The sequence below is a fragment of the Sciurus carolinensis genome, chromosome 12, assembly GCF_902686445.1.
Source record: "Sciurus carolinensis chromosome 12, mSciCar1.2, whole genome shotgun sequence".
Taxonomy (NCBI): Eukaryota; Metazoa; Chordata; class Mammalia; order Rodentia; family Sciuridae; genus Sciurus; species Sciurus carolinensis.
Genome location: NC_062224.1, coordinates 28,628,453 through 28,653,369, shown reverse-complemented (window position 1 = coordinate 28,653,369; position 24,917 = coordinate 28,628,453). Strand labels below are relative to the sequence as shown.

The 24,917-nt window shown below is 37.3% G+C and overlaps 1 protein-coding gene across 3 annotated transcripts in view; it reads left to right on the top strand.

Annotated features, from left to right (window-relative positions):
- The window catches only part of Pter (phosphotriesterase related), a 59,791-nt gene that overhangs the window by 26,717 nt on the left and 8,157 nt on the right, over positions 1-24,917 (top strand). For all 3 annotated transcript variants that reach the window (XM_047521204.1, XM_047521206.1, XM_047521205.1), the window contains 2 exons: positions 5,709-6,183; positions 7,439-7,704. In XM_047521204.1, the coding sequence (XP_047377160.1) occupies positions 5,752-6,183; positions 7,439-7,704 (698 nt within the window). In that variant the 5' untranslated portion in view covers positions 5,709-5,751. The remainder of the gene's footprint in view (positions 1-5,708; positions 6,184-7,438; positions 7,705-24,917) is intronic.

Genomic DNA, 24,917 nt, shown 5'->3' with positions numbered 1-24,917 from the left:
TAAGTTCTTTAATGACAAAAGTTACATACCCACTACAATTTGCTCCAAAGACTGCTCTTTCCAAGTGACAACCTATTGTCAGGAATCCATGGGACAGAAAGTCCCTTCTATAAAAAGATGAGGGCTGCCAGGTGTTATAGCACACAACTTTAATCCCAGCAAGTCAGGGGGCTGAGGCAAGAGGATTGCAAGTTTAAGGCCAGCCTCCGAAACTTAGTGAGGTCCTAAGCAGCTTACCTAGACCCTGTCTCAAAAAATAAAAATGACTAGGGACGTGGCTCAGTGATTAAGCTCCTCCAGGTTCAATCCCTGCTACAAAAAAAAAAAAAAAAAAAAAAAAAAGGTGAAGATTCAGATCAGTGTGGAGGATTCTTTGTTGTATCTGATAACTTGGTATCTGTCTCATTCTTAGGACTATGTATTAGTAGTGAAATCAAGATGTGAACCTGAAACATTCTCACAGCATTGAGTGTGGAACGTTCTTCCGAGAGGGAGAAGGACTGAGATGAGATCTTGGCTTTTCAAATTAGGAAAAACGTACTGCCGGTTATTTGCCAATGTTTTGACAATACTATTGCACTTGTCCCAACTCTAGGCTGTTATTCCAATGAGTAGTAAATATGTTGCATTTAGACCTAAGCGGAGATGCTGTTTTCTTCTTCCCATGGCATCCCTCCTTCCTTCCTTTCATTTTAAAATAAGAACATATCTGTAGTTAGTTTACCAAAAGGCAACAAACATTGAAGAAACCAGTAATGCTAGTTACCAGACCCAGAGTGTGCCGACTTGAAGGGTTGACCAGATGGCCCATATTTGACTGCTCTCATGAATCAATTATATTATAAGCTGGATTCCTTTAGTCAAGCAGTCTGATGTCTTATCCAACTTTCATAACTATCCCCAGATTGTCTACTTTCTCAGTCAAATGGGAAAAAAAAAACCTTAGGAATGAAGCCCACCATTTTCCTCTGAATATAAGATATGAGCTGTCCATATCTTGCATCTGTGAGCAGTTTTGTTTTATTGGGGTCACAGTTTGCAGAACTTACTGGGTCCCATTATTGTTCAGTGTACCAAAGAGGTTGGATTTCTTTATTTGGGCATGGTTTTTGATTCTTTTTTGACAGTGTTTAATATTAAAAACTGTAAATCTGCATGCAGTAGAACCATTTCATCATAAATATCTGGGAAGGTGGAAAGTTGGTGACTACGTGCACAGAGGGACTCCCAGTGGCGCCCTTGTTCATCAGCCAGACCCATGCTGCTTGGGAGAAGACCTGTCACAGATCTGAACCTGCATGATGAAAGTATTCAAACAAGCTTTAAAAAATATTAGACAGTTTAAAAAATATTTTTGTCACAAATCAAATGTCAGCTTTAAGTGCAGTGTTTATAGAGTGCTGCTGTACTGCGTGATGTAACACATAAAAAAATAGAAGTACTGATATATTTGGATCATTTATTTGAAGGATACTTTTTTAGTACCAGCAAGTCAGCAAGTCCAGTTAGAAAGTTCCATCTGCTCAACCTCTTTCTGATTCTGCTTCCTTGCCATCTCCGCTGATGTCACCTCAGACCAAGCCACCACCTGAGTTTCTCCTGGTTGGTATCAATAACCTGTGGGTCTCTGAGAAGGCTCATTGGGCTTCCCATCCATGCCTTTCCCACACAGCTGCCAGACTTTGCACTCCATCTCTTCTCCCATGAAAAACTCTGAAATGCCTTCCCAGTTTTTAATCCAGGGTTCGTACTGGAGAATGATTGAGTGAAATGGAACAAGGGATTTGGGATAGGGATTAAACCTTTCACAGTTGTGGAAGAAGTTGGGGGAGTCAACTGAAAAGCAATTCACTAAAAATCATCTATAAGTACCTTCAACCAGGTCTAGGGACCCAGCAGCAGAGGCAGGAGCCAGAGAAGAGCCTTGTCTGCAAAATAGAGAGGAAGATATATACGGCGTGTTGCCTTTAAAAAAAATCTGAGCCATTAACACATCAAGGATGCAGAGTTCTGGAAATTCTTCCCTCTTAAATGTGCAATGCAGCTGAAATGGACATTCAAGTTCACTAGACAGACTAATTTTAAGCACAATGGCCAGGGTTTGAAATATGGCAAAATCTCAGTGAAGCTAAACTACAATCGCCTCCAAAGTACCCCCTCCTTACTGAATCTTCAGTAATTAGGCAACTTTTCTATGTATTTCATAAAAGTTGGATTACACATATATACTGTGTGTAGGGAGGGGTTACTAGGATTGAACTCAGGAGCACTCAACCACTGAGCCACATCCTCAGCCCTATTTTGTATTTTATCCGAGACAGGGTCTCACTGAGTTGCTTAGCACCTCACTTTTTCTAAGACTGGCTTTGAACTTGTGATCCTTCTGTCTCAGCCTCCCGAGCCGCTAGGATTACAGGTATGTGCCCCTGTACCCGGCACACAGTCAAATCCTACTAATTGTTTCTGGTTTAAAATTGCGTCCTGAGAGTCTTACTGTTATATTCTCTGATTCTCCTCCTCTCCTCCTTTCTGTTTTAATATTGTTGTGTTTTATTCGAGAACCATCAGGATTAGAAGGGTTATCTTCTTAGATCAAATTGTGATAGAAATTGCAGACTATCCTCTCTCCCAGACTGTTCATATTTCACGTTTGAAGGACAACCAAGCTTTTGGTATCATGTTTACAGCTCCAGCTATCCCTGTTCCCACTAGCTTCTGTACAGGTATGTGCAATGCCAAAGCTTCCCATGGATGCTGTGGAATATGCCCAAAGTCTCCCTTTCTTGTTGGTGGTGACTCCTGTATGCACAGATGTGCACTCTGCTGCTCTTGTCATTCATTACTTCCGTCCGGGTTCTGTGAACTCTGATCTCTGTTGTGGAAGGTCCTGAATAGCCATGAACCCACATATTAAAAAGAGAGCAACTTCCAGAACAAATACAAGCAGAAATAAACTCTCCCGATGTGCAGGAATCACTTTAGGTGCGTACTTCATTGCATTTGCAGATACATGCCAAGTTGAAGCCGCGTTGGTCAGTTTGTTCCTTAATCTTTCCTTATCCTTTGAGCATGGGTTCCATTGTATATGATCAGAGGAAGAGCCAGCCAGCTCTGTCTGAGGGCATTAGAGGAGGTTCCCAGAAGGGATGACATTTCTTAAGTGATTTTGTTTTTCACAGAGTCACAGCTTGTAAGCTTGAAATGTACCACATTGCTCTTTCAAATACACATCAATTAAATAAGCAGTGTGGTACTTTTCTAGTAAAAATGGGAGTGTTTTATCAATTTATCCTAACTTCAACCCCTCTGTGACCCTCTGGAACACATCTGTAACACCATCAGCCAGAAGGAAAGAAATGAAATTAATCCATTTGGAGGATTGGATCTATCATTAGTGATGTCATTCACTAGAGGAATAAAAGGCAGGCTCTTTGCTCTCGATAACAAGGAGTCACTGAACAGTACTTGCCTAAGATGTCATCAGTGGTCACCACATGAATGGCCCAGCTGTTGGAGGCTTGGCTTGTAGAGGAGCGCCATCAAAGAGAACTCAATGACTGCATTAGTCACAAGGCACTCTGTCAGAATGTCTAAATCGGGTCGGGTGTGGTGGCACATGCCTGTGATCCCAGCAGCTTGGGAGTCTAAGGAAGGAGGATGGCAAGTTAGAGGCCAGCCTCAGCAACTTAGTAAGGCCCTAAGCAATTTAGTGAGACCATATTTCAAAATAAAAAACTAAAAGGACTGGGGATGTGACTCAGTGATTAAAGCACCCCTGGGTTCAATCCCTGGTATTCAAAAAGAGCAATGTCTAAATCAGACACTTCCATGGACCAGGATAGCTCAAATACCTAAGTTCCAGATAATCGCAGTGACTGGAAGTAAATTGACCTATAACTTGATAACCCTCCTTCCCTGACCTCAAACTTTGTTTTCACCTTGTCTCTGTATGCACTCTACCAATTACAGTTTGTTTTTTCCATTGCTCCCCAAATCATCTCGTTCATCAGCCACTTCTTGTGAATCAAGAAGCAAGCCAGGAAATGCAAACTAGTTCCTAGACCTAGAGGAGCAGAGCGGGAATTTGTTAGTCATGGGCTGTGATCCAGACCCTTCTACAGGTATTTCTACCTGGTTTATCTCGTTTAACTTAATTCTTGGGACAACGCATGAAATGCACATTGTTATTCTGATTTACTGATCAGAAAACAGATGCTCAGCATATCAATCAAGACCTTCAAAGGGATACAGGGAAAACTAATGATTTCAGATTTCCTTGTGTAGGAACAATTCCAGAGCTTTCAAAAGCGCTCTCTTCTCAGTTCCAGTCGATTTTTTCCCCATCCTCTGAACATGTCTGGCCCGCGCTCTGCGTGCAGCATCTCTTCTGGCAGCGGGTCTGTTCCTGGCCACATGGCTGTTTGTAGCCACCACTTTCCGCAGCTCCTTTGTCGGCCACATCCCTTCACTCAAGGAATGTACTTTTTACAGGAAAGTGCTGGAACTGGGGTTCATGCTGTCACTGATGGAAACTTGGTGAATACTTAATTTGTGTATATGTGGAAGTATGTGAAGGGTAAAGAGGCCTTTGCTCTTTTTAGGACAGCCAGTTTCAGTCTCAATAGCCTCATAGTTGCTTTCATTAGGACTAAGATGTTTTGCTTTTAAGTATTTTTCAAATGTTTCTTTCTATGTGCCCTAGACAATAAGCCTCCTCGGGCGGAAGTGTCGTTTGTTGTTGTTGTTGTTGTTTTGTTCGTAAACCCAGGTGTACTTTCCCTTCCCTCTCATTTGCTCTGGAGACTTCTTCTGTGAAACCATGGAGTCTAGAGGTCTCCTCTTCTGCTTCTTTATAGCTCCAATTTTTGGCACTTAGTGGACTTTCAATAGAAGTTTATTCACTTAGATTGCAAATGAACAATGAAATAATTGGTAGCTTCGTATATTTGCTTCAGCTGAAAATGATGAAATAATACTGTCATATGGCTGGTTTTGATGCAAACTATTGATTATGAAGAGTTGTGGGGGTTTTTGGTTGTTGTTTGTTTTGGCTTTGTTTTTGCAGTGCTGGGAACTGAACCCAGGGCCTCATGCCTGCGAGGCACATGACCTGCACCCTCCAGCCATGAAGATTTTTTTCATGATTATTGTTGAATTATCCAAAAAATTTAACTGTAACTAATGCAATTTTAAAATCAGGTTAAAAAATAAATGTGAGCTGGACGCTGTGGCACCTACCTGTAATCCCAGTGACTCGGGAGGCTGAGGCAGGAGGATCGCAAGCTCAAAGCCAGCCTCAGCAGCTCAGCATGGCCCTAAGCAACTCAGTGAGACCCTATCTCTAAATGAAATATAAAAATGGGCTAGGGATGTGGCTTAGTGGTGAAGCACCTCTGGATTCAATCCCTGGTATCAAAAAAGTAAAATAAAATAAATAAATAAAGTGAATTGAATATCAAGAAATATTTCCAGTGGTTGAAGTTGAGACTAAATCAAGCAAAGGTGTTTCAGTGGAAGCGGAGGGGACACATAATACCACACATAGCACTCAGAGCTGCAGGGGTGGATTCTGGCTTTGGCAGGATGGTAAGTGAGGTTGATTCTCTTTTTCACACAGGTTTATCTTCACAGCCTCCTACTCTCTATGGGTAGAAAGTATGTGTGTGTTAAGTTTTCTGATTTTAGGGTTTTTTTTTTCCCCCTCCCAGGAAATAACTGCTTTCAGAGCATCTCCTGTTGATACCATCACAAATGTCTTCCTTAAGCGGGAAAGTGCAGACTGTTTTGGGCCTTGTGGAGCCAAGCCAACTGGGCCGCACCCTGACCCATGAACATTTGACAATGACCTTTGATTGCTCTTACTGTCCACCTCCTCCATGCCATGAAGCAATCTCTAAGGAACCGATCATGATGAAAAATTTATTTTGGATTCAAAATAACCCTTATTCCCATAAAGAGAACCTTCAGTTGAACCAGGAGACTGAAGCCATAAAGGAGGAATTGTTGTATTTTAAAGCTAAGGGTGGAGGAGCTTTGGTAGAGAACACAACCGCTGGGATTAGCAGAGACGTGCAGACGTTGAAGTGGCTTGCAGAACAGACTGGAGTCCACATCATAGCTGGAGCTGGGTTTTATGTGGATGCAACTCACTCTGCAGAGACCAGAGCCATGTCAGTGGAACAGGTAAAGAGCCCTACGTTCTTTGACGGCGTTTGTGTTTCAATTCAGAATAGCCCTAACCTTGGATAGGCCATTGGCTCAGAGGTAGTGGGCATGCAGAAAAAATTCACTAACTAACAAAGGCATCTGCCAATCGAGCTTCTAATTAGTAATCTTTTATTTCATCAAGAAAAATTTTAGGAGATCTTAATGCGCTGGTTATTGAAAAAGTCCACCTGTTAATGCTTAGATTTGGGTTTATCATATCAGTCTTCAGCTACGGCACCACAATCTATTTGTAAACCTCACTTTTCCATTATAAGCTTCAGTTATGCAACCTTGATTTTTTCCCCCCTGGATTTTATAATAACCAGCAATGAAAATTCACTGTAGGGTGAAACTTGGCAGGCAGAGACTTGGCACTTTTGCAAATATGTTTCCTTCTCTTTTTACAAAACAGGAGGGGTGGGAGAAAATTCATTCTCCTGTTCTTGTCATAATATGATCTTAAGCAAGAATGGGCAGAAGGAAGAAAATCTTTCATGAAAAAAATTTTTTTAAATATGCTGCAAACCTGTTTTTGCATACTTATATTCTCTTTCTAAATGCATACAAATCTGTTTACATGTTTATACATATAGGTAATATTTATATACATCTTCCATTACTTATTCAATTGAAGTCTTAGCAAAGGATCAGTGAATGTTTAAAATAATTTGTATTTAAAATTTCCTACTGTATTATTTTCTAATTAGGATTTGATTTTTAATATGTTTATATTACTTAAGACTAAGTTGATGACAGAGATTATGTTTGTCAAATCACTCTTGGACATTAATATACACATCGACCAAATGTGTAATATTGGTATTGTGTGCTGCAAGTACTGAGTAAGAGAGAAATACAGAATTCCTTTATTCAATCGACATAGATTCAATGCCATTCATAGGTGCTGCTTCCAGATTAAATTACAGAATTTTTCTCCAAGTGAATGTATACTCATAAAGTCACTTTTCTCCCCTTTTGCTTCCTAGAGTTGTGACTTTCTTGTGAAATAATCACAGTAGGATATTATTGTATCTTGAATTTACAATAACTTGTCGAATGTGTGGTTTGCCCAACAAAATACCTTTCTCATTGATCAGTATTAATTGAATGAATTTTGAACATACTTTTAAGAGAATGCATGACTGAATAAATGAATTAATTCATGTCCCATGATGAGATTATTTTGATAAATTTCACCCTCAATAAAGTATGTTCATTCCCACTTGCTTAGCTTACTGATGTCCTTATTAATGAAATTCTCCATGGAGCTGATGGAACCAGTATCAAGTGTGGCGTTATTGGAGAAATTGGTTGCTCCTGGCCTTTGACAGAGAGTGAAAGAAAAGTTCTGCAGGCAACAGCTCATGCACAGGCTCAGCTTGGCTGTCCTGTTACCATTCATCCTGGACGGAATTCAAGTGCACCATTTCAGATTATCCGAGTATTGCAAGAAGCTGGAGCAGACATCTCCAAAACAGTTATGGGCCACCTTGATAGGTAAGCAGGCTATCTTACAAATTGGTGTAAACCACTCTAGGATCAATGGATAATCAACTTTTAAATATCATCAGTAATTGAATCAATGGGATACTAGTCCTGTAAGGGAAACTCACTACCTGAAAGACAGTATTAATCAAGTCTTACAAGCTAGCCTAAATAAAAGTCAAAGCTGCCATTTTTTTGTCCCCCCTCAACTCTGTTCAGATATTATCAGTACTAATTTTCATGGATATTGCCTTTAACTTACTTAATCATTTATAACTTTTTATAATAGCTATCACTGTCTACTTCATTTCTTTATCTCTTGGTATGATATCACAATAGCTGCCAATTCCACTTGTTTGGTATTTGCCAGTCATTAGGATGATAAATTTATCCACAAAGATAAAAGAAGGGAAATTCAATGGTCTTACCCTGAAAGGAAATTCATGACTATACATACTTATGTTTGCATCACCTGTTTATGATTTGAATATGATTTGGAAAATGTAATTATAAAAATGATCTTAATGAATATGGGATTTGATAGTACAGTGTATTCAATTCTCATGGTGGCTGTAATGAATCACTACACACCAGGCACCGCGAAATAGCAGAAATTTAATCTCTTACTGGTCTGAAGGCAGAAGTCTAAATCAAAGTGTTGGTGTGACCTCCAAAGGCTACAGGGGAGAATCCTTCTTGGCTTTGTCCATCGTCTGGTAAATCCAGCTGTTCCTTGACTTATATCTGCACAGCTGCCTCTCTCTTCACAAGGCCCTCTCCTCTGTGTGTGTGATTTCTAAGGACATTTGTCATTGGACTTAGGGCCCACCCGGATGATCTGCTTAGGGCCCACTTAGATAGTCAAGGTCCTTAACTTAATTATATCTGCAAAGATCCTTTTCCCAAATAAGGTCACTTTCAGAGGTTCCAAGGATTAGAGTATGTCTATGTGATTTTGAGCATCCACTACTCAAACCCATTATATTAGATGCATAGGGGCCAGTAAAACAAATGACTACATGAACAGCTGTTGGCTACCATAAATTTTACGAACAAACCTAACAGTGTTGCCAAAGCTAGTCCTAAGCTTTTAGATTGGATTTATTTAAAAAATTAATAAGTACTAGAGAGACTAATAATATACTTAGTTCTACCTTGCATTTTGGAATAAAGCCATATTAACAGATAGATAAATCCTGATCATCAGTCCTGACCTTCTGATATTTAATAAATGAAGAGACCCACAGAATGTCATGATAAAGTGCTTTTACTTAACAGAAATATTGCAAAAGTCCTGTACAGAAAAAAATAAACAAGTTATAATTATGGCAGAACAGAGAAGCCAGTATTAATGGAGAAACTGAGGAACAGCTAGATAAAGGTAGAACTTCTGGGAATTGGGTTGGTATCAAGATCCACGCTTGAGTGTCTTCGGGAATCTTCTGGTTGTACTCATATAACAATGGGGTGAGTTTAAATACTGGTCATAGTGGTAGTGTGGCAAAATATAAAGACTAGAATCTTTGGACCTAGAGAGACCTTTAAATCATGACTTTCCCATTTGCTGTGAGATCGTGGGTGACTTTGCTTGAATTTAAAACAATGTATTTTGGGGCACAGTGTCAGATAGTCTGTATTGTTCTGTAGTTTCAGCTACTCAGGAGGCTGAGGTGGGAAGATTGCTTGAGCCCAGGGATTTGAGACCAGACTGGACAACAGAGTGAGAACTGTCTCAAAAAAAAAAAACTAAGTGTGATGATGTTACCTTATACAATACAGAATATATGTAGCATACTCTATAAAAATGATGATTTTTAAATATTGTGAAGTGTATCATACATATAAAATTGCATACATATATATATATATATATTTAAAATTTCAATTGTTTCTTAGATTCTTGAAAACTTTTATGGTTATTGTGTGTGTGTTCTACATATGTCCATTAGTTTAAAATTGTTAATCAAGTTGCTCAAATGTTCTGTATGCCTACTGATTTTTTGACTGTTTTAACTATTAATTACTAATAATATACTGAAATCTCTCATGATGGATTTTTGTTTCCTTCTTGTACATATTTCATATTTTGAAGGTGTATTATCATGTGCACACAAATTGTTGTGTCTTTCTAAATCTCTTATCAAAATACGTTGGGCTGCCATATGTCTGGTAATGCAAATGATGTTTTATGTTTCAAAGGCTGTTTTGTCTATTAATGTAAATACTAACACACATGTTTTTGTGTTACTATTACATTTATATTTTTCCTCATATCACACTTTCCACATTTCAGAGTCCTTGTGTTGTAGATGTGTCTCTTTTATAAAGAGCATGTTGCTGGTTTGGAGTTTACCTATTCACATATTATACTTGTCTTTTTATTGGAAAAATCAGTTTATTTTCATAGACTGTGTAACTAATAGGCTTGTTCTACATTTTTTTTGGTCAGTTAGTTATTCCTTCTTGGTTGCTTTTTATTACTTATTTTTCCTTATTTTCTTTACTTTTTTGGAGGTATATATACTATTTCTAGTCTCTAATGATTATAGTAGGAAATGTTTTATATATATATATATATATACATATATATATATAAACTCATCAAATTTCAAATCTAATAAATATCTTTGCCCTTCTTCCTAATGATACAATGACCATGGAATCCTCAGTTCCATTCACCATTTGTTACATGTTATTTTTTTCCAGGACGTTGAGTCTGATTGATTTTTTTAAGTCCAGTGATTAGACATTATTTTGCTATTATAGATAAATCCACAAAGTTGTAACTCCAGCCCTCCCCTCTCAGTCACAGAAAGAAAAAAATGGCATGACCATCCATATGTGGAATCTTAAAAAGTAAGACTTACAGAAATAAAGAGTAGAATGGTGGTTACCAGAGGCTTAGGGTAGGGTACAGGGATAGGGAGTTTTTGATTAAAAGGTACAAAGTTACAGTTAGAAAGGAGGAAGAAGGACCTACTCTATAGAACAGTGACACAGTTAATAATGTATATGTCACAACTGTTTAAAGTAAATTTTAAATATTCTCACTATAAATAAGTAACTATAGAAGGTGATAGATAAGCTAATTCACTTAATAAAATCACTTTACAATGTATACATGCTAAAATGTCACATTGTGTACCATAAGTAGATAGATATTGTTAATTTAAAAACTTTTTTAAAAATTGGTAAAACGACCAGAGAGAAAAGGAGCACACATCAAAAACAAGGGAACACTATGAACTCTATGCACATAAATTTCATAACTTAAGGAAAATGAACCAAACCCTCAAACACAAATTACCACCACTCACTCAATAAGGAACAGAATTATTTGCAAATGACAAATAGTTTGGCAAGGTCATAGGATACAATATCAATACTCAAGAAACAATTGTATTTCTGTATATTAGCAATGAACGCATGAAAATTGAAATTTAAAAGACAATGTCATTTACAATAAAAAATAAATACTTGGGTGTAAATCTAAAAAAAAAAAAAACATATAAATGGTTGATGTTTATTTAACCTAATCTTCCTATTTGCTGTTTTCTTTGCTCACTGTTCCTTCTTGCATCTTAGATCTTCATTCTGTAATTATTGTCTTTTCCTGAAGTACATTCATTTGACATTCCTTCAGTGAAGGTCTGCCATAATGTTCAGCTTTCATTTATCTGAAAAATGTCCTTATTCTTTTATTCACAATAGATGATGTCATAACATTTGTTAATGCAAATAAATAATTCTATTTACAAGGTAGTTTTGTAAGCCCTTCAAAGATATTCCATTTTCAACTGACATACATTGTTACTGTTGATAAGTGAGCTGAAACTGGCTCTTCCTTTGAAGTTCTCTTTTTTTTTTTTCTGGATGCTTTCAACATCATCCTTTCTGGTAGTCTGCATTTTTGCTATGATCTAACTCAGGGCAAATTTCTTTTTACTATGTACTTGGCATTCCTTGGAATTCCTTATAATTCCTAAAGATGAGGATGTATCTTTTATTGTTTCTGATAAACCTCAACCATTGTTTCTCCAAATACTGCTTCATTCACATGTTCTTTATTATTTGCATCTAGATATGTGTAGGACCTTCTTGTCCTTCATATTTTTTAATATCTCTCTTATATTTCCATTCACTTGCATCTTTGAGCTGTCTTTTTTCCAGTTCTTTCTTCCTATTTATTAATTCTCTTTCTAGCAGAATCAATCCATTACTTCCCCTTTTTGGTTTATGACATTAAGACACAGTTTTTCTTTTACTTATTAAATTCTGCTTAGTTATTTTTCAGATCATCTTGGTTAAATTTGATATTTATTTTTCCATGTTTTCAATTAAATCTTTAAAAATATTCAACGTCCAATATTTAGCTTATAATTGTTAACTCTGATTTCTATATTTTTAAACTATTCTGATGACTGAAGGCAAACTATAAAGTGTGTTGATCCTTCTAGAGTCATTCATTTAAGTTTATTTCCTTGTATTTCAGAATGTTTTCCTTGTGAGCACAGCTCAGACTCCGTGGAAATTACGAGAGGCAGGTTGGTTGGGTTTCTTCTTTCTTGTTGATGGTTTCATGGCTGTTCCTTTTGATTATTTTTAATAAGCAATTAGGAGGCATGGCCAACTTGAGACTACTTTAAATTATATTTAAAAGTATTTAGAATTTTTAAAAATTGTGGTAAAATATCCATGACATAAAATTAACCATTTTAGACATAGTCAAGTGGACAGTTCCATAGCATGAAGTAGATTCACTGCCCTTGCCTATGGCAAGCACCAGTCTATGTTCTAGCTCTGTGAATTTGACTACCCTACTACCTCAAAGAACTGGAGTCTCACAGAGCTGTTTTCAACTGTTTAAACTCAGTTTTTGACTTGAGGGATTTAGACTTACAAAGGTGATATGAACTCTGGTCCCTGATCTTGGCGAGTGCAAGTTTGTGGTTATGGATTCTCAAGAGAGTCTTTTTATCCCCCCTCTTCCTGCCTCCCTTTCACCAGAAGACAAGACCTATACTGTCCATAGAGAGCTGTGGGCCAAGCTTTTATCTAGTTCATCCACACAGTGATTTCTTTTGGTGAAGGGCATCTCCCTGTGTCAGCACTTTGATCTCCCTCCCTGTTCAGTGCCAAACTCAAGCCATGCTCTAGGTATCCCCTTGGTCATCTCTCTTGTTTTTCCTACCTCCTGAGCAAGTCTTAACTTTTCAAGCACTCAACCAGACATTTAAAAATATGGGTGTTTTTCTCTTCAATTTTATTTAGTATTTTAGTACTCCACTGGAAAGGTTTTCTGTGAATGTTTAGTCTGCCATACTGCTTGAAACTGGCTCAAGATGCTTCTTAAAGAAAAATTTTGTTCTCCCTATCTATTTACCATTGGAAGTGTATGTAAGTTAGAAAATTATACTTGGCATAAATAGAAAATAAGCTTTCATAGTAAATTGTGAAATAAACCTAACTCCTATCACAGTAATATTTCCTGGCTTATAAAATCAAGCAATGTGTAAAGTACAAATGTTCATTTCCTAGGATATACATTTATGTGCACACCATACCTATATATACATTACATAGACAACACGTATAAACATAGAGAAGTACACACGTTTTTTAAAGTATGTTACCTGACTTCCACTGGCTGTAATTTCAATATTTCCCTCTTGGATGGTTCAGGATTGAGTAGAATGACTGATCTGATATCATACAAACTCAGAGCATGCTAGAAAATCCTGAGACCATTCCTAGAGCAGCTGCCCATTCTCTACCTATATTGATGGATTATTAGGGTTTTCAATGCCCAAAAAGAAATACATGGAAGCATAAGCATTTCTGTGGGGAAGTAACCACAGAAAATGGCTTTAGAAAAAGTAGTACATTTGGAAAAGCAAACCAAATGAAGTAACAGGGAAAAAACATTCAGGAGGCAGATGCTCTCAGAAGTGACTTCACAGCAAGCCAGTTGGCAGGCTGCAGTTTGACGGGTCACCCTTTCCCACACTCTCTGGGGTCTGCTGGGCTGTGCACGCTACCTGATCCGAACCAAAAGGGCAAGTACTTCAGCTCTCTGGAATGGGGACAACTCACAAACAGGCATGGGTTGCTTGCAACGAAATGCAGAGGACACGCAAAAAGAAGATCCTCCTGAGAACATGACCTCTAAACAAAACCCAAAAGAAAAAAATATTATTTCCTTTCTCCCACCATGCCTTTTTTTTTTTTTTCCCCACCATGTCTTTTTAACATAGAGAAGAAGGTTCTGAGGCCACAGGCTGTTATGTGAAGTAATAAGTAGAGGCGGTGGCACCTCTGTTCCATAACCCCTCTCAGAACACTGGGGCTCTCCAGCAGGACAGACCCTCAGCCTTGACCACCTTTAAAATCAGTTTATTTTCTCCTTCAAAGTCATACTTCAATTTTTTTTTGAGAGCATGAAAATAAGATATTTCAGAATGTGCACATAGTGAAACAGTTAAATATTTCAGAAGGTATGTAAAAACTTCATTAGGATTCATGCCTTCACACAGCATGTGTACACACACTCACACACACACACACACACACACACACACACTACAACAGCCTGCTATCCAAAAGGTACAGCTGCTATACTGAAAAGAAAGAGTTAATGAATGGCCATCACCTTAGGAGACCTCTGAACCACATAGTTGTCATGTGACCACTTGTGACCTGCTTAAGGTCATTTACCAGGAGATAACAGCTTGACAAGATAAATCTGCTCCTGTGTCTAGGCCCTCCCCTAACCATCTGTTCCCTTGAAGAAACATGGGTCTGTTGAAGAGCCAGTTGACTGCTGTGAATTTAACCCTCAGGGACATCACAGGGGGCTGCCCTTGACAGATACAGCCACCCAAAGTCAACATTTATTGGAAAGTACCAACAGCTATTATGAGCTTGTTTGGACTTTTAATCCACAAGGCTTTCCACCATTTAATCATTTACAATGATTTTACTACCTGTTAAAACTCCATCTGTATTTCCAAGTGGTGGGCAATGACAGCAGCCTCTCTGCCATGTATGGGATATATGTGACAAAGCCAACACCTCTCAGATATATGCCATTTGTCTTCAGGAGGTGTTACCTTTATGCACTAGCAGAGTAGCTGCAGGTGCTTCTATGACCACAAAATTCTTTCATTACTAGTGAAAACTGGGTAAAACAACGTGGTTGGCAGATATTTGGATACTATTTACTGATTAAACATTTGAGCTTCCTGGAGCACAATAGACAGATTCTATACCTAAATCTTTTTTCTTCTTGATTATCTATTTAACAAGCCATAGGGATTTGATGGAAATCCAGGGTCGAGTTTGATTAGGGGCACAAAAATTAAGTGTAGGAAGATCACTGTCTTTGAAAATTGCTCCCTATGGAAGATAAAGAAATTTGACCTGGGACTCTGAAAGATGACAAGAAAGGAAAACTCAGGAAATAGGCCAACAGCACATTTTCTTCTCTTTGCCTCTGATCATTCATGCCAAATCGACCCAACTCTTGGAAGGATACAATTTTGCAACATTTTTTTCATGCTTTTAACTAAATAGAGTGGAATATGGCTTCATTTATGCAACAAACATGTGAGTGACTAATTACCATATGTATATACCAGACACTGAGCCATAACCAGGAAAAAGACCCACTTTCTTCCTTCAAAATGATTATTCAATTATAATTATGGTGACTTTTAACCTTAAGGTTGTCTTTGAAAAGCCACAAAATAATTATGTGGTATCTTTGGAACTGTAAATTTTTCATTCCAATAAATATTAGTGAATTAATGTGAAGTCATTCAAAAACAATTTCAAGCAAATGTTTGGCAAATGGAAATCTTTATACAGTTAAATAGCATAGTAGCATTTTTAAAAAGAATAATTAGAATGTTATGCACATGGAATGGTTTCTTACATTTAGAGTCCTGTGAGTATGGTACTGTATTTCTTAACAGTTTAGTATTAGGATTATGTATATGCATATATTATATACATAATGTATGAAATGCATTGAGAAAAATGAGTGCATACTGTACAGTATGTGCAGTATGCATCTAATTTATGGTAAAAACGGCTTATTCCAGTCATTTTGGTTCAGGTCCAACCAAAATGAGAAATTAAAGAAATTAGTTCAGGCAACAAAGGAGAGGCCTGATAAGCAACTGAGAATTTTCAATAGAAAATATTTACTAATAACAATTCCTTTTTCCCCCAGCCACTAATGTCTACTTGCTTCTTCTCTGTTTTTGCTATGACAGAAGATTTTTTCAAATTAAGAAACTCTAGATGCTCTTAAACATGTCAATGGCCATTCATATGTATATGTGAATTCAGATGATAAATGTTACATAAAAATATACATTGTTGTATTAAGAGTACCCACTGACATAAAACTTGAATACATTTTGATGACACTGGGTACAGCTATTCTTTCATTAATGCAACATAGATTTCATGTCCATGAGGGACAATGGAGCAATAGAGGACACTGGAGCCAGGTTGCCTGGTTACAAGTTATGACACTAGCATTTACTTGCTGTGTGACTTTCAGCAAGTCACTTAAGCCTCCAAAGTCTGTTTGCTCATATGTCAAAGCAGTTAAGAAAAAATTATTTTTAACCCTAAAAGTGCTATGTAAATTTCCCTTTCTATTATTGCTTACTATGGATTTCCTCTCAATATGAGACCTATATAAAGAAACAGAGACAGAGAGAAGGAATAAATTCAGGCAAACATTTGACAAAGTGAAATACGGCAACGCTTCTTTATATACATAAATAGTGCCTAATAAATGCAATTGCCTAGAAATTAGAGAGAGAGAGAGAGAAAGAGAGAGAAGGAATTTTTTTAAAAAGAGAACCTTATGAAAGTAGAAGGGAGATGAACAAAATGGAAGATGGGACATGGGAAGTACCAGGGAATGAAATCTATCAAATTATACCATATGCATGTATTAATATACCACAAAGAATCCTGTATGCATATGTGTGTGTGTGTACACATATGAAATTATAATGTACTAATTGAATAATAAAGGGAAGAGAAGAGGGAAAGAGAAAGTCCTGGGAAATGAGATTGACTGAATGAATTATGTGCATGTATGAATAAGGCATAATGCGTTCCACTATTATGCATAATTATAACGTGCCATTGACAAAAGAAACATCCAACATTAAAAAAATGCAATTATATTATGATGATAACTAACATTTGCCCAGTATCCCAAACTGTACTCTTTAACTAAGACATTTGAACAGCTCTGTCAATGCCAGGGCACAGAAAGCACGGGCCATGTATTCTACCCAGTACTTTCTACCACTGAAAACTTGCTCGAGTAATTTTTTTTCTGAAGCAATTTTTCATGCCTCTGACACCATTCGCATGAAATGTGACATTTTAACAAATAGGATTGCCATGTCTATGAGATTTATCTTCACTCTCCTCAATACCGTCATTCCCTGAACTGTGTATCGCCTTACATGAAAAACGCAACCTCTTTTGTGCTCTGTGGCAGCTGGAAAGTTCATATGGTAAAAAGCTCTTCCTAGGATGTATAAACTGTGAAATGAATTTTAAAATAACATTTTAATTACATTTTGCAATTTGGAGCCAACTTTTCGTTTTGGTCTAATTTAAGTGAGGGTTTTTCTCTTTTACAGCCATCTGTTCTTTTTACTTAAACCTACACTTAAGTCATAATATTGAAAGTGTGACGTCATTCCTTCCTATGATGTCATCAAACATGGACTTAAGCAGTCAGAGAACTGAAAAGTGTGGGCAGAAGACACTTGATAAAATATAGATAATGGCAATCTGAATAAATTTTCTATTTTTTTTTATTCCCAGTTAATTGCTAATATTTTAAGTTCTCTTCCCTTAAAGTAATGGCTTAATGAAAAAGAAATCCTATAAAAAGCAGAAGTGAATCTTTAAAATATCTATCTATCTATAGGCATAAACTGGTACATTATGTGAATGCATCATTGAATTTAGGTGAAAGCAAAATTCTTGGTAAATATTTAATTGAAGTAGCAAATTATGTTTTTTAAAATAATTGGCAATGTTGCAATCACATATCATTTTTGACATTTAAATTTTTTAAATTAATTAAATTTGTTTTTAATTAGTTGAAATAAAGTGAAGTGAAACCCATCAATTAAGAATTTTTTTAGGGACTGTTGATTTAACTCAGTGGTAGAGCTTAGCATGGGTTCAATCTCCAGCACCACAAAAAATATAAAATAAATAAATAATAATAATAACTTTTTAGAGTTTATCTTTTAAATGGAGCTGCCATTAGCAGTGTAGGAATATACATGAAGAATGTTTTGCAACTGTCAATGTTGAATTTATTAGACTAGAGTAAATTAGATTATAAGCATTAGCTTGTGACAATTTATTAACTTCTTTAAAATTGCATGAAAATATTTTAAAATTCATTTTAGGTTATTAGGTGAGTATTTCTGGTTTAGTAATTCTTTTAAGCCACAGTTGAAAACTGCTAAAAATAACATAGAATAATAATAATAAAGAATTTCATATAATTCTATTTGTACATTTGTACATCCATTGGTTTTTAATTGAGAAATTTGAGGGTGCAGGGAATGGAGTATTTTTGGAATTACTTTTTTGATAGTTTTTACAAAAGTAAGTCTTTCAAATTCACTATTACATGAATCAGTCATAAGAGTATTATTGCGTTTATGTGCCAATTTTTAAAAATTACTTGATTGAGGGTGAAAGTTTTAGCAGGGTCTGTGTTCCATGCTTTGCCATTTTTCAGGCCCTAACCTACTGAGTGAACAAAACAGCTGCCCTGATGGTACCCAGCATCCGGCCCAGGAATTCACAGATTGGAATGGCTAACGGCTGACCATGCAGTTAGCACCGCATAATGCAAAGACTAGAGTTGGAATACCTGGGTTGTGGATCACTTAAAAGATCCATGCTTTAGTTTCTTCATTTCTGCAATACCATTGTCATTTGTCATAATTATTTAACCAGTTTTTTAAATGAGTTTCAGAGTCTACTCCTTCCATGTTCTTGATATCATTTAATAGTGTTAATCATTTGTCCAAAACATGCCCTTGAGTTTCCTCCTTCATCCCTGTCTTTCTGTTGCCAGTGCCCCTCACTAATTCCTGCTCCTCCTTTCCCTATTCTGGTCAATGGCAGTACTGTTCACCCAATGGTCTAGCTAAATTCCTCTCTTCCCTGCACCCACCCCCACGTGATAAGACTTGTCTACCTCACAAAGCTCTCCAAATACAATGCTTCCTATTCCTCTGTTACAACCTGAATTCAGGCCCTCATCTTTCATCTTATCTCTTGGGAGTTTCCAGAAGGGAACCATTCCACTCCCTTGGACTTCTTCCAGAAACTCACCTCCAAAAACCACCAGATTGATCACTTCTCCATGTGTAAATCTGATTATTGACCTAAAACCTTTTGATGAGTTGCTTATGCTCTAGATTCTCCACTTCTCCATCCCCCTCTCCCATCATTCTCCAGGAATGAAGCAGAATTTAGGCTAAAGCCACACAGATCATGTCTTTGAGTGCCATGACCTGGTCATTCTTACAGCTTCCCCCACACATTAGACCTCCGCTGTGAATGCCCTACTTCATTCCCCCATAATCTCGCAGTCTTTCTTCGGTATTCAACTCACCAAAGGCTTTCCTCTCTTTGATTATTTTACTGAAACAGCCAAGCTGTGTTTGTTATCTTTTTCTCTTTGCTAGTCCAGTTCCTGAAAGTATTCTCCTTATTACATTTAGTAAATTCTGTATAGCAATTATTTGTTTCCATGTCTCTTTTCCCCAGTAAACATTGAACTCTTGAAGAATAGAACTGTGGGTTATTTGTCTTTGTTTTCCAGCTCATGCTTCATAGTAAGTAGGTGATTGACAATTTCTTATAAAATGAATGGTTGGATGGATGGGCAGATGGGTGGATGTATGAATGTAGGTTTCTTCCCTCTTATACTTTACCTCTGTCAGCCTTATATTCAAGAATAGTAAACTATTTTTTGACTCTCAATAGATGTTCCTATGGAATGTCCATCCATCACCCAACACTGGAACCTCATGGCACATTATATGAATAGTACACTTCAAGACTAACACAAATGAATTACTTCATTCATTGTTCTTTCATAATATTTTGTGTTTATTTGTACTATAAAAGCTTTCAACACAATTGTAATCATTAGTTTAAATATCTATCTTCTTTCACAGTCTTTAAGTCCCCTGAGATAGGAGCTCAAGTTTCTTATTCATATTTGTATTCCAAACACAGAGGATGGCACCAGATAGGTGATAACAGATGTTTTCTGAATTAATTTACAGAGATGTATTTGAATGTGTGGAATAAAATAATGTATTTGGGAGTTCTTTGAAACTGTAAAGCTTGAGACAAGTGGTAGGTGTGGTTATCAGCACACTCATCACCCACGAATCACAGCCTCCCCTCTGCTGCTTAGTTCTCTCTACCTGGAGAACTCAAGACCTCTGTCTTAATTATCATTTAACTCAGAGGGCATTTTGACATTAAACTAAACCTCTCAGCACATGGAAAAGATCTAGAGTATAAAAGGGGTTGAAAAATGCAGTCAATGTCTTGTGTTTTAATTCTAGCCTTAAGACACTAGGTATGTGATATGTATATTCAGAAAATGAAGATAGCTAAATCAATTCAGATACCATTTTCTAGGCTGATGGCAACATGTTTTTGCGAAATTTATGTCTGTTCCTTATAAATATGTATCAATTTATTACATATTATATATGTGATACCAATTTATTAGTTGAAGAGCCAAAGTATAAAATATGCAGTAGAAGAAATTATATCCTATGAATGATAAGAACAAATACTTAATACAAAAATTTCACTTTCCTGTAAGGAAAGCCCAAGATATTTCATTAGTGACATTGCAATTATTTTATCCTCCCTGAAGAAGGGATTTTTCTTCAGTGTGAACCGCAGTAGCTCTTCTGTATGTCACATTCACCTCACTGTTTAGGGTATGATGTGAAAAAGACCTACCTTAAAATCTGGGAAAGATCAGCATAGGAAAGAATAGAATTATTCACGGGTGTGGAATATGGAATGCGGGAGGCTGACTGAGATTAGCTTCTCTTTGATGTGATGTGCTGTGAGATCACTGATGTCTAGGAAGTGCAAGACCTCTGCTTATCCTCATCTGAAGGACATCAAGCAGAGTCTTTTTTCCCATTGTGCCATACTGACATTTGGGGTCAATCCTTTCTCCAAGTGAAAAAAAAATGCACTTGCATAAATGAAATGTCAGGTGGCACATTGGCAGTCTCTGGAAGTCATCCAACGGGTGGCAATGTCATGTAACTAAGTCACCTTGTTAGATAAGGGAGCAGGGAGCTCCTTGGTGTTATGATGGTGCATAGTTCTCCATGGAATAAGATCTGGTGAGGTAGAGTGGATCTGGTCTGGTGGGTGCATGCCTCATCATAGACAGGACTGGTTTAAGAACATAGTTCCCACACACAAAAGTAATCTAGGCTTCCTCACAACCTCTCAATTAAAAAGCTGAGTTACTTACCTTTTCTGAGACTTAGTTTTCTCTTCTGTAAGATGGGGACGTTCATACCTTCTTCATGTTACTTTTGTAAGGATTAAAAGAGCTAGATCTGTATTTAAAAACTGGTGATGATTAGGTGTTATTTTCTGGCATCACCTACATTTCCCACCCTACTCCTTATTATCATCCAATGCCAAATTCCTTATTTTTTTTTACTACTTTCCTTTGAAAAATATGCATTATCATTTAAACTGGTTCCTTCCCATGGATTTTGCACTGTTTCTTTCTTTCATAAGAAGAATTTAAATGAATGCATTTCTTAATTGCTTGGTAGTAAAAAATAGTAATAAAAACATACAGAGATATACATTTGTAATGACACCAAATTTGTCTGCCCTTCTTTTTCAACTACATTTTTCTAATTTCCAAAATATCCACCTAATTGCTTTCCTTCTAAAGAAATCTTCTCCACTACATATGACTATAAAATTTTAAAGAAAATTTTACAGATGAACCAGTTCCCTCAAAGTCACACTCCTTTTTTCTTCTTTGTGTGTGTGTGTGTGTGTGTGTGTGTGTACATGTGGTACCAGGGATGGAACCCAGGACCCTAGGCATACTAGGCAAGCACTCCACAACTGAACTACACACCTAGCAATTTTAGTTTTTATTTTGAGACAGGGTCTTGTAAGTTACCCAGACTGGCCTTGAACTTCTGATCCTCCTGTCTCAGTCCAAGTCACCAGGATGACAGGTGTGTGCCCACAACACCTGGAAAGTCACACTCCTTTCTGTATACTTCTCTACAGGGTAAGAATTCTCAGGATCTGTTTGTTTTGAAACTCACATGTGTACATGGATCTCATTGGACAGTACTAGTCTTCCTCCAGAAGGAGATCTCTACATATGGTGACATTCTTCAGACAACATTTACAAGATAATGACACATTTACAATATAACATTTATGTATCCTTGTGGAGAATTGGACCCCTCTAGTCCCCATTCATTTTCGATGAGACTTTTGGAAGACCATATTTAAAGATACCACAAGGGCATTGCAGCTTATCATAAGACCTTGGTTTTCACTCTGAGGGAAATTGGGGAGTCACTGGTGGGTTTTGAGCACAGAAGAGGTTTGATCTGACTTAGGTGTAGAGATGGCACTTTCATTGCTATTAGAATAGACAGTAATTAGCCAGACATGGTGGGTCATGCCTGTAATCTCAGTGACTTGGAAGACTGAGACAGGAGGATCAAGAGTTCAAGGCCAGTCTCAGCAACTTAGCAAGGCCCTGAGCAACTCAGTGAGACCCTGTCTCTAAATAAAATATTTTAAAAAGCCTGGGGATGTGGCTCAGTGGTTAAGCACCCCTGGGTACAATCCCTAGTCCCCACAGCCCCCCAACATCAAAAAAAAAAAAAAAAAAAGAACAGACAGTAGTAGAGCAAAGGTAGAAGCTAAGAGAGCAGTCAGGACTCTATTGTAGGAAGGGATCCTGCATGAAACTGTGGTGACTTGAACCTGGAGGGCAACAAGGGAGGCAATTTTGAAAGTTGCATTTTGAAGGCTGAGCCAAGAGGCTATCCTGGTCAATTAAATGTGGAATTTGGGAGAAGGAAAATGGTCAAGAGTGACCACAGGGTTTTTGGCCTGAGCAGGTAGAATGGAGTTGTGTTGGTCAGGTTTCCATTAATTTCTGTAGCAAATTATTGAGATAAATCATCTACTAAATAGAAAAGTTGATTTTGACTGACAGTTGGAGGCCCAGTCCATGATCTGGTGAACACATTGCTTTTAGTCCTCTGGTGGAGGGAGTCGCACATCATGGTGGAAGCACATGACATTGCACAGTGGCTCCTCTCATGGCTGGGATATGAAAGAGGGGAAGGGGATGGGGCTGGGGTTCCAATATCTTCTTCAAGGGCACACCCCCCAATGACTGGAAGACCCCCACTAGGCCCTACCTTTTAAATGTTCTAGCACCTCCCAGTAGTGCTATGGGCTGGAGACCAAGCCTTTAACACAGGATCCTTTGGGCGACATTTATCCAAACCATAACAGAGTTGCCACCAATTGAGACAGAGAAAGGTATTAGAGCAGCCAGTTTGGGTGGTGGATGGAGGATTCATATGGGGACATGTTATGCTTGAACAATTAGACATCCAAGTGGAAATCAAATGCAGGCAGCAGGTCAGGTCTGGTGATGGAAGGTGGTTCTGTGCCTCTAAATATATGCAAGGAGTCTAGACCAATGTGAGGTTCATAGGAAAAAAGAAAACAACCATCAAGACTAAAATGGTTCTTTCTCCTTTGACAATTCTGTTCCATTTGTCCAAAATAACTATAAATCTTGCTTTTTTATGTAGTTACACTCTGACTTGGCAATTAAAGATCTCTACAAGCTAATCTTTTCTTGATTTTCTGTGATTTTCACTTCCTTACCCCATACTTCCTTACCCCTTACCCCTTTGATGGTAAATTCTCCATTTTTCAAATGTCATTCAGGGTATCTTGGAAATCAAATCTCAAAGTAAAAATTAAGATACACTGTGTGCACCATAATTCTGGAAAATATCTACTGAGTGAAAAAACAAGAATAGGAAATACATATAATATGATATTTAAGAGAATAGGTTCCAGCCTTAGAATGAATTTAAAGGAATTTAGCATATCATTTTGAGTGAATCTTATCTCTCCAGTACTAGTTTCTTCATCAGTGAAATTGAAACCCAATAGAATTGTGGTGAGTATTGATATAATAAATGTATGGCACTTAGCAAAATACCAGACACATAGTAAGTTCTTAAATTGTTAGCTATTATTATGATGATAGGCAACTTTACCTTTTATTTTCAATTGGAACTAAGGCTAAAGATTTTCCTAGGATTTTTACATTTTTACTTTTCACTAAGTATGTACCTCAATATATCACTTTAGAAAACTTAGTTTTAGAATGTTAGAGAAAAAGAAGGAAAAAGGCATTAGAAACAGAAATAAGAGTCTGAGCCACCCTATTGGTACTACCATCTGCCTCCTTACTTCCCCCACCTTGCTCATATTGGGTAATCAACAAATCAAATCAAATTGACTCATAAGGGAGAATACTAAACTTATTTCTTCTCCCTTATGCTATTTTGATTGTGTATATTTTGTTTTTAAGCATGGCTCTTTGGGAAAAACAGAACATGTTTACTATAGAAAAATAGATATTCTTTTAGCCTAGTAATTTTGGAAGCAAAAGACGGTCTCCATGGTAAGAAGATGGGGAAAGAGTAGTATTGATAGAAGATAACATGGTACTAATGCATATTTTAGAATATAAAGGGAAGATTTTTTAGCCTCTCTTCCTAAAACAGTACTGTGAACTATGAATTATGAATAGAAGAAAGTTAATAGTCGACTCCCTGGAAATATCCCAGGAAAGCAGAGGCCCCTCGCACCTGTGATACACGGAAGCTTCACTTGTCCTGCCATGGTTTGGAAGAAAAACTTTAAAAATACATCCGACCTCTTAGAAGTAGATTTATAGATATTTAATAGTGTGTTAACTCTTGCATCCTGGAGTTGCCAAAGTGATGGAATATCGGCATGGATCAAAGCCAAACGTGGCAATGACCCGCATTGCCAACTCTTCTGCAGGCCAATTTTGG